General features: G+C 35.5%; 1 protein-coding gene across 1 annotated transcript; it reads left to right on the top strand.

The window, feature by feature from the left end:
- Positions 1 to 7190: 7190 nt before the first annotated feature.
- LOC127747670 (uncharacterized) lies at positions 7191 to 10614 on the top strand. Its single transcript, XM_052261809.1, has 3 exons — positions 7191 to 7335; positions 7443 to 7757; positions 10052 to 10614. Exons 1-3 carry the CDS (start codon positions 7191 to 7193, stop codon positions 10612 to 10614), a joined length of 1023 nt encoding a protein of 340 aa, XP_052117769.1.
- Positions 10615 to 11379: the final 765 nt, after the last annotated feature.

The raw sequence follows: 11379 nt of genomic DNA, 5'->3' as shown, positions 1-11379 counted from the left end.
AAATGACAAAATAACTTTATAAAATTTAATTATTTTTATTATTTTATGTAAAGAGAATTTTGTTTATTAAGGTTTAAAAAATAATATTAAAATTAGTAGTATCAAAAAATATTATAAATTTAATATTATAAAAAAATTATATAAGGACTAGTTTGTCTAATTTTTAAAATTTGAAGGATGAAAATGACTTATGTCTGGACTTTCAAGGACTATTTTGATTAATAGAAAACTTTTTTATATGTCAAGTAACACGTGGCATGACCCGTCACGTGGCGTGCCACGTATTACTGACCTGCCAAGTGGCGTGTCACGTCATCATGCCACATGGCACTTAACGTGACACGTCATCATCCGATTGACGGAAGGACTAATTTGACTAACAGTTTATCTTTCAGGGATTAATTTGATTAAAAAAATTATTCGGGGACGAAAATGAAGATCACGTGATCTTTCAGGGACGAATTTGAACATTAACCCATAAAATTATATTAATACCCTTACTTATATTATATATAAATTATAATTTATAAATGTATTCAAGTTATTTTTAATAAAAAAATCATTCAAATTATATTTTAAGATTTTAATATATTATTTTTGTTAATAACAACACTTTTTTGAAGTTATCCTCTTTTATTGTCTTTTAAATGTGGTAAATAAAAAGATGTATTATTATTTTTTAAATATATACAAATAAATAATTTTATAAAAACTAATAAAAATTACTTATACATTAGGGCTGCACATGGATTGAATATTATCCGCATATCCGCGGTAATTATCTGCATCCGATCCAAATTTTGCGAATATTTTTCGATCCGCAGAGCCATCGGATCGGATCCGATCCGATCCGCACTGTGGTAAGATCGCATTGCGGATTCGGCAGTATATCCGCAGATCTGATCCGCATATCCGCACATCACATATAAATAGCATAGTTTAAGAAAGTAAACCCTAATGTGATATGAATTTTAGTGTGTTATTTTATGAATTTTATGATATTTTGTTTTTAATTTTTTATGTTGTACTTCAACTTAGAATAATTAAACTTTGTGTTATTATTTTATTTTTGTTATTCAAGAGAACTATTATTGATAATATTTTAAGAGTAAATAGTTTTTTTTTAATTATGTGGATATACCCGATATCCGATCTGATCCGATCCGCAAGTATGCGGATCGGATTGGATCGGATCCGGCCTAAAAAAATACGGATATCGTATCCGATCCGATCCTATGAGTACAGTACGGATCGGATAGAATTTTAGGCTATATCCGATCCGATCCGTGTGTAACCCTATATACATTATATCATTAATTTCATTAATTATATTTAAAAAATGAAGTTTAATGGTGCTATAAAACTGGAAAAAACACATGAAATGGATTTTCAAATTTAGAAAAAAGTAAAATGGAGAATTTGATTTTTTTTATTAAGTAGAGGACAAATTTGTAATTGCCTCATTATTTTCTCCTCCTTGTAGTTTTCACCTCAAAAATGAGGAGAAAAGTTTTACGTAGATCCCACATCACTTTTTTTTCTTTTTCTCTCCATTTTCTTTAGTGATCCAAACAACGAAAAAGTTGATTTTTCACCCATTTTCTTTTTCTATATTTTTTTCTCTCTATATTCCTTTAAAACAAACAGAATGTAAATGAATGAGAGAAAACGAGTGAGAGCGAGAGTGAAAAACAAAGAGCCCGACCGAATGAGGAGGGGCATGAATGAGTTGAGGTGAGAGATAGAAATAAAAATAAATACGTCAATAATCATCAAGTTTCATAGTCACATAAACAATCATTAGCCACAAGGAGGGAGAGAATAGATGAAATAAGAAGATTGGAAGTTATCATAGTTTTTTTATTGCGGATGGTGGCTCATGACGGTGAACTAAAAATTTGTCATGAAGTTATAGCGAATGGTGTTGCAGACAATAGTAAAAATGGCAGATTATCTAAAATATATATATTTGTACAAAAAAATATAAAAAAATTATAAATATAATAAACTATAAAATTTATCTATATAAACAATTTTCTAGTCATAAAACATCTAATTAATGTAGCAAATATATTAGCAAATTTAGCAAATAAACATAACATCAAGTTTAAATCATAACTCAAAAGTCATAAAGAAGGCATAAAACAGAAGACATAAAACATAAAAATTATAAACCATCTAAATTCAAGCTCACATCAAATTCATCCAAGTTAACATGATTATTATCGTGTCCCTGTGTTCCTTCATCATCCTCTGATTTAGTATCATTAAATTGAATCTCCCCTTCTTGTTCTTCTTCATTTTCAGAATCCTCTTCATTTTCAAATTCTGATTTTTCTTCCTTTTCCACAATTACTGCCTTTCTTTTTTTTTTTTTTGAAGTCTTAGATCCACTTGGTCCACCCTTTACACCACTCCTTGCAGTTGCAGGTTCTTTTCTTTTTCTATTTTGTTGTCTTCTCCTAATATTTATCGTAGGCTCATGTCCCCCATTGCTTTAAACACAAGGTTCCAGCTCAAAGTTTTATCATCTTGATGAACCAAATTAGCATCATCATCCATATTATTATCATCTCGAAAAATGACAATCCCAATTTCTCCAACTAACCACTCATTACACTCATCAATGTCATTGAGTGCAATAGGGTCAGCTTCATCTTTAAGATTGTACCTCTCGATGAATTGTTGGTTATATTCTATGAAGACCAAACTCTCCATTATTTCATGACCAAGCCTATTTTTTTTTAGTATGAATATGCTTAAATATACTCCAATTGCGCTCACATCTAGAAGCACTACAAGTCAAGCTCAAGATCTTGATAACAAAGTCTCGCATGTTTAGAGTTTCATGCCCATATGTCCGCTACCAAAATACTATAAAATTAAATAAATTTGTCTAAGATTTTAATCAAACTAAATTTATAAAGCTTTGTAAAATTTATAATAATCTTACCTGGTGAAATTTTTTTCCTTTGGGATTTTGCAAAATCTGATCTAAAAAGTCCATAGCCGGCCTTGTATAGTGTTTGTTCCTCCAATATCTTCTGTTACACACCTTGATTTGACACCAATTTAGTGATGCACTCAAACCACTCAAACCACCCCTTTGTAATTTCTAAATCCAGCCCAATGCGAGGGTTGTTATAAAACAACTTGAGATTTAGAAAATGACCAGCTTCATGCAACGGAAGATGAAGTTAGCAATTCTATCTGTTGTCAATGATTTTAAAAATATCATTGTACTTGCTCTCATCATTAAGAAATATTTTTATGATGCATTCATTTGCCTTCTCTATTGCTTCATAAATATATCCCATTGGTGACTTCTTCTTCCCATCAACAAGTCTAAGCACCCGAACAAGAGGGCCCATGATCTTAAGGGTTTACTTGACATGATTTCAAAAAGAGGACATGATAACAATCTTTATTGCCTGCCTCCCCTTTGCCTCATTTGACAACTTATTCTTTGCCCATTCATCCAAGGTGAACATTCTTCTTATATTTTCTTTCTCCTTTTAAAGCCTTTTCAAAAAGAGAAATAAAGTGGCAATTTGGGTAATTACATGCCTTACCAACTCTTTACCATTTGTGAAGTGTCTTAATATAAACAACATGCTAGAGTGATTAGAAATGAAGCTAACTAAAGGAATAGCCCTTTTTATGATTTTTTGAATTAATGGTAGCTTTCCAATGTCCTCAAGCATCAAATTCAAACAGTGGACAACACAAGGAGTCCAAAATAAATTTGGTCTTTTCTCCATCAGCAACTTATTGACAAGAACATAATTGTTCCTATTATTAGTTACAACTTGAACAACGTTTTGCTCACTAATTTTCTCCACATCATCAAAAAGCTCAAATAATTTCTCACCAATCTTCACATAATCAAAAGCATCAATATAGTTCAAAAACATTGTCCCGGCTGGAGAGTTTACAAGAAAACTATTAATCCTCCTTTGCCGTTTATCCGTCCAAGCATTTGAAATAATAGAGAAGCCATATTTTTTATATTATTCTTTATGACCCTTCAACAATTTTTTGGTGTATTCCAACTCCTCATTAAGCAGCAGAACCCTTAGAGTATGATAACTGAGAGCAGGTAAATTGGGACCAAAGCTTCCAACAGCCCACAACATATCTTGAAAATTCTTCAACTTTACTAGGTTCGATGGAATCCTAGCTTGGTAGAACCACCGTGCTATGTATCGATGAACTCTACGAACTGCTTTCTTATTACATGCTTCATTGATATTCTGCTGCCTTAATTTCTCTCTTTTGTTTCTTGCAATGGTAGTTTCAGGTCTTCTAACAAACAAGTCCATTGGACTTCTCATACTAGTTGCACTCCTCTAGCACTACTTGCACTCCTCTAGCTACTGCCATTAGAGTTGGTTATGAGGTTCATCAATCTCTTGAGCATCTTTCTCTGACAATTCGAACCCCAAACTCTCTAAGTTAAGTTTCTTAGCATCAACACTATGTTCTTCGGTGCTTCTCGGTGTGACACTTTGTCTTTCTCGATTTTTTCTGATTGTAATACTCTCATAATTTAGCAACAACATCCTTTGGGACCATTTTACATCCAACAACGTTTTCATGCTTGATCATTAAGTGCTCTTTTTCCCGTGTAATGTCTTTTTTCATAATTTTTTTACAAATATACAGTGTCATTGGTATTCCCTTCTTCTATAGTACTAATATATTTTCAGCCTGGATCAATTCTATTAGAATGGACAGGAGCTGCGGGACCAACAGGGGCAGTGCCAGCAGCAGGACCAGCAAAGGCAAGGGTAGGAGCATTAGAATCAAGGACTTGTCTAGAAGTGGACATAGTGAACTGAATGGATAAAAATTGGAAGAAGAGAGGTTTAACACTAATTATTGATAATGTCTATAAAAAAGAGGCAGCAGGAAAGAGAGAAAAGAAAAAAATAGGACTAGAGAAGTTGAAACAAGATGTACGAAACAGAGAGGGAACTGTGGTTAGCAGTGGTAGCAAGGAGTAGCTATGGTGATGAGCAGTAGCGATGATCGGTGTCACCAGCGGCGGCGACGGCGACGAGCAGTGGCGACAATGAACGGCGTGACGAGCGGCGGTGATGGGTGGCGCAGAAAGCAGCATCGCAGAGAGTAGTGTCACAGAGAACAGAGACGGAGAGATTTTTTTTAAGATGAGACAGAGGAGGGAGTTTTTGAATGAGAGGCTGCTTATTAGAGTTAGTGGTTAGTGGGATCACTTAGATTTCCTAAATTACCCGAAACATCCTTAAATTTTTTTGGAAAATCCGAAAAACTCTGCAATTTCGGCCATTTAAGTTGCATTCCACCATGACGCCCCCGTGAAAACCCCAATGCTGCACCCACTATATGGTGGCAAGGTCAAAACCTAGCACGCCATATCGTTATAGCACCGCCATAACCGCAATTTCAAACACTAGAAGCAATTAAAAATTTTAAGAATCTTGAGATGAAATCTCACTCGATGTTTGTCAATAATTTATTTAGAGTATATACCCATTTTGGTCATCAAAAAATTTCAGACTGGACAATTTAGTCTCCAACTAAAATTAATTACTCGATTGGTCCCTAACAATTAATTCCGTCAGTCACTTAGGTCCTTTACTCTGTTAACTCTAACAGAGGACAAAATAGTCCCTGACAACTCTAACAGGGGACAAAATGGTCCCTGATCTCCTCTATTCGGAAATGACACTATTCTCTCCTAATTTTCATCATATCTCGCATAACACTAGCAATCTAACAATGTAACTTCAAACTACACCATGCACACTCTATAAATTTAATGTTCACAAGAAAAAAAATCCTCAACTTGTTCTCAACCAATTCATACTCGGAAAACTAATGCCTATGTCTTTCAACTAGTTATCGTCTTCGACGAATCTCATGAATCTAGACAGCAAGTCTGATTTGTTAAGACCCGTCATCGTCGTTGTCATCTCCCTCCTTCTCTGCCCTATCATCTCCATGATCACATTGTCCACCACTCCGATCGCTTCCTTCAGCTTCTTCTCCAAACCAATGTTCAGTAATCGCTTCAGTTTTCATATGAGCGGCAACGACGACATTGCTCGTTGTACTGATAGCTTGGATGCGAGGTCGAAATTGTCTGCCAACTTGGACTCTGGAAAAGAAGGAATAAAGCACTCGGTATCTATTTTAAATGAGAATTTGCATATGATGTCGAAGGAGAATATTCTCATGATGTCCTAATGTCCAACAATTTATATTGCTTGTCGGAGAGTGGAGAAAGGCATGCCCTTGGAGTAGTTGTAGAACTTGGTCTTGAGGATGTCATGGACGTGTCGGGGTTGGAGGTGATGTTATTGAAGACGTGAAAGTGGATGTTTTTGGTGGGTGAAGTGCAAAGGAGGTGGATGTACCAGTCACAAGGATTTAGGAAGTGTGTGGTCCATGACATGTTGAGATAGGTGCGACACATGTGACAATTACACCATGGCTTAATCTTGGAGCTAAAGATGAGGAAGGAAAAGATAGAAAAGAAGACTGTGAAGGTGAAGAAGGAGAGTATGAATGTTAGGGTTATGCGAGATATGATAAAAATTGGGGAAGAATAGTATCATTTTCGAATAAAGGGGTCAGGGATTATTTTGTCCTTTGTTAGAATTGTCAGAAACCATTTTGTCCCCTGTTAGAGTTGTCAGGGACTATTTTGTCCTTCGTTAGAGTTAACGGAGTAAAGGACCTAAGTGACTGACAGAATTAATTGTTAGGGACCAATCGAGTAATTAATTTTAGTTGGGGACTAAAGTGTCCAGTCTGAAATTCTTTGAAGACCAAAATGGGTATATACTCATTTATTTAAGAATGTTACTATGGAGTGGCTGCGGGAGATTTTTAGCAATGAGGAAAGGTAGTTGATGTGTTTCTTTCAGAAAAAAAATAAGATAAAAACTCAGATGAGGTTTGCATTTATAAGGTATATATTTAGAAACCATGCCCAACGTGCGACACAAAACTTGCATGGACGGGTTGTGGATAACTATGCACTTTGTGTCACTGAAACCAAATATGGAAGATATGGATAACATAAAGGAAGTGGGATGGATCAAAACCGAACTTAACAAAGAGAGGTGTTCCAACAAGTAATAAGGGAGAACAAAAATGAAGGGACGGAAGTGGTAAAACATCACCAGAATCAGCGGGTTAGAATGTTCAAGAATGTATTGGTGGGATATGAGGAGCCAAAGCAGGATGAAATAAATAATTTGGAGAACTTCGACAAGAAAGAACCAGTGATGTTAGGGGAAGTGAAAGGGAGGGTGGACCCAGTAATGGTAGAAAAGATAAAGAAGAGTATTATTGAGGAATCCATTTTTCCGTTGAACTATGAGAAAATAACTCCCAATCTCTTCAAAACTTAGCATACTTTGTCTGAAGTTAAAAGATTGGGGTACTTTAAGTTGGTCTAGTTTTTGAAACGGAAGAAAGTATGAAAGAAGCTTTGTACTCCTCGCTCCTTTTGAACCATTTTGGAGAGATAAGGTCTTGGGTGGAAGAAGAAACAAATAGATCTAGAAAGGTTTTGATAAACATACATGGAATTTCCTTACATGGTTGGTCTGAAGAGAATTTTCTTAAGATTGTTGATGTTTGGGAAACGATGATTAAATTGGATTTGAAGATCATTCAAAGTGAGAACCTTTCATTGGTCAAGGCCTTGGTTGACACAACATGGTCTCCATACATCCAGAATAGGGTTATGTTGGAATTGGAAGGTAATAAGTTTAAGATTTTTTGTTAATGAATCTGGAGAAGATCTCAACCTTGAAAAAAATTGGTGAACATGCATGAAGCGACGAAAATCGTTGAGATACACACGGCGGTAGAAGGTGGCTCCGATCACAGTGTGAACACTCTGAACTTGAATTGGAGCGTTGGCATTGGTGACCTGGACGTTAATAGTGGGAAAAACAAACATAATGGTGAGAAGGAGGTGATAATTAATTATGTCGAGGTAGTGATGTATCAAGAAGAAGAATGTAAGGAAGAGAGGGGTGAATACCTAAATATGCAGTTAATGGAGGATTTGAAATACAATAAGGACTCATTTCAACAAGGTGTAGGTGCTTGTTTGATAATAGAAATTCATAAGAAATAATTAATGAAACATAAATGGGCATGCAGAACAGCCCAAAGGAAGGTGAGGACAAAGGAAGATATGGCCATGCAAAACACCTCACATATAGACTTGGGCTCTCAATCAAATTCAGTACCTGATTTTTCTCCTGGATTTGAGGATATTGTTAAAAGAAATATCTCAAATCTATTAATAAGAAAAAGAGAAATCCCAATTGAAGAGAAGAGCCATCAACAAAAATGAATTAAAACTAAAAAAGAAAGCTCTTTACGAAAAGAACAAGAGAAAAAAAATTAATCTCAAAAAGAGAATACAGAAAGCATAAAAAATAGGGGTCTCTCAAATTGTAAAAGAAAGAAAAAAGGGGAAGAAGGGTGATATCACAGAGAAACATAAAATTAGAGGTTGCTCAAAGAAGAAGAAAGATGCAGTCAGTCTAATTGAAGCCAGCAAAAGTGATAGTGAAAAGAGTATTTCAGAGAATGAAGCTACGGAGACATAGAGGCTTAGAACGCAGCTGAACTTGATATGTTCCGATGATGAAAAGGTTGTAAACTGCATCAAAATCCACCAAAAGGAAGGCAATGTATTAGAAGAAACCAATTTTTTAACAAGAACTAGAGGAAAAAAATCTAGAGCAAAGGCTCAGGTAAGAGCTTCAAACTTGTATCAATAATTTTATGTTGGAATTGTAGAGGGTTGGGGAATAAGGAAAAGTTAGGTGCGGTTAAGGAGTTAATAAGAAAATGTGATCCTTGGTTTGTAGGTTTAGTGGAGACAAAAATTGATTCTTTCACAGTTAATTTGGTGAAAAAAATATGGGATAATACTGATTTTGATTAGGATTATGTGGGAGCTGATGGAGGTGGTGAGGGACTACTGTGTATATGGGACAAGGAATTGCTAGATGTGTATAGAAGAGATAAACGTTATAGATGGATTTGCATTAGTGGATACTTAAGACAATATAGATGTGAGTTTGCTTTTGCGGTGGTCTATGGTGAGCATTCAGTTGAAGGAAAGAGAGTGATTTGGGATGATTTAATGAATCTGAAAACAATCTGATATTGTTATTTATTGTTGTGGGAGACTTTATTGAGGTATTAAGTGTGGAGGAACGAAACAGTGGCAATGGTAGCGTTGTGGGTATGCAGAAATTTGGGGACTAGATTAATAACATGGGTTTAGTGGACCTTCCCCTTCCAGGAAGAAAATATAATTGGAGGAAAAGGAGCCAAGCCAGAAGACTTGATAAAGTTTGTGTGGATCCCATTTGGCTGCATAAATTTTCAGATTCTCGGATTGAGGTTGTTGAATGTTCAAAGTCTGACCATGTCCCTTTATGGTTGGTGGCAGAGAAGCAGAACCAAGACCATTTTGCTCCTTGGATGTGTGGTTCTCCAATCCAAATTTTATCCTTATGCTTGAGAATGAATGGAGTATGTTGGGTAATATACCGATTCAAGATAAAATGAAAGTGATAAAGAAAAGTATCTCGAAATGAAATAAAGAAGTGTTTGAAAATATTGATGAAAGGATAAGAAAATTTGAGGAAGAGATGGTGAATGTGGATGAGAACCTAGATGTGGGTAGAGATGTGGATGTGAATCTGAGTAGGAGGAAGGCTATTGTGGGTCAAGTAGAAATTTGGTATAGAAAAAAAGGAGAATATTGGAAACAGATGTCGAGAGAAAAATATTAAGGAGGTTGAATCCTAAATATGACGTGGGTAACATTAGCATCGAAGATAGATGTGCTAGAAGAGATGAAGGACTTTAGACCAATTAGCATGATTGGGAGTGTCTACAAAGTAATCTCAAATGTGTTGGTTTCAGAATGAAGAGTGTGATGAGTACATTGGTGGGGGAGGTGCAATCGACTTTTATCCAACATCGACAAATCTTAGATAGTGCGCTGATTGCATGTGAAAAGGAAGTAAGAAGAAAGGTGTCATTGCCAAGCTTGACTTCAAAAAGGCTTACAATACAATAAGATGGGTATTTGTGGACCATGTCTTGGAATGCATGAGCTTTGGTGAAGTATGGAGAAAATGGATAAGAGGAATGGTTAACACGGCGGTAATGTCCATTATTGTTAATGGTACTCCAACCGAACTATTCCCCATGGAGCGAGACTTATGCCAAGGTGATCCAATATCTCTATTTTTATTTATATTAATGGCTGAAGTTTTGAATCAAATGCTAATAAAAACAAGAAATAGAGGTTTTCCACCAAAAAGAAGAATTCTGAGAAACTACAGGAGGGTCCTAACATATTTTGGTATGATATCTGGTTTAGTGATCAATTATCAAAAGTCTACACTTATACCAATCAATGTTCACAATGAAGAAGCTACTTTCCTAGTAGAAGAGCTGAATTGTCCGATGGGGATATTGCCTATTACTTACTTGGGGATCCCATTGGAGGCTAATCCTAAAAGGATTGATACATGGAAGCCGATGGTTGAGAAAATGGAAAAGAAGTTGTGGAAGTGAAAAGCAGGGATGTTATCTAAAATGGATAGACTTATGATTATTAAAGCGGTGATAAATAACCTTCCTATGAACTACTTAAGCATCTTCAAGCTACTCAAAGCTGTGGCAAAAAAGATTGTATCTATTCAGTTAAGGTTTTTTTGGGGTGAGAAAGTGGGGAAGTCAAAACTTCCTACAGTTAGTTGGAGTGAAATCCAAAAACCGAAAGAGTATGGTGGTCTAGGGGTTGGCAACATTACAATAAAAGACGCAGCATTATTATTCAAATGGTGTTGGAGGTATTCAACAGAAGATAAACCAATGTGAAAGACAACAGTTTCATCATGTAATGGGGTGCTGCTCCTAAAGCTTATCCATAATCATGATGCTCCAAAATCTAATGGTCTATTGAAGGATATCTTTAGTGGTACATGTAAGAATCAGTTCTGTAAGGAAGTAAGTTTGAAGGGGCTGAGATTGTGTGTGAAAAATTGAGAGAAAACTATATTTTGGGAGGATAGATGGCTTGGTGATTTAAGTTTGAGGGAGAAGTTTCCTAGGCTCTACGATATTTCTACTCAGAAATTGGACTATATCGCAAATTGTGGCTTTTGGGATGGTTTATTTTGGAATTAGAACTTGAGATAGAGACATCATTTTTTTAGTAGGAATATAAACACTGTGAGGATTTACATACTTTGCTTCAAACTGTGGTTTTAAATGCAAGTACTCAGGATAAAGTCATTTAAAACTTTTCAGAAGACGGAACCTTCTCGGTCAAATCTT

The sequence above is a fragment of the Arachis duranensis genome, chromosome 5, assembly GCF_000817695.3.
Source record: "Arachis duranensis cultivar V14167 chromosome 5, aradu.V14167.gnm2.J7QH, whole genome shotgun sequence".
Classification (NCBI taxonomy): domain Eukaryota; kingdom Viridiplantae; phylum Streptophyta; class Magnoliopsida; order Fabales; family Fabaceae; genus Arachis; species Arachis duranensis.
This window is presented reverse-complemented; position numbering and strand designations above follow the sequence as displayed.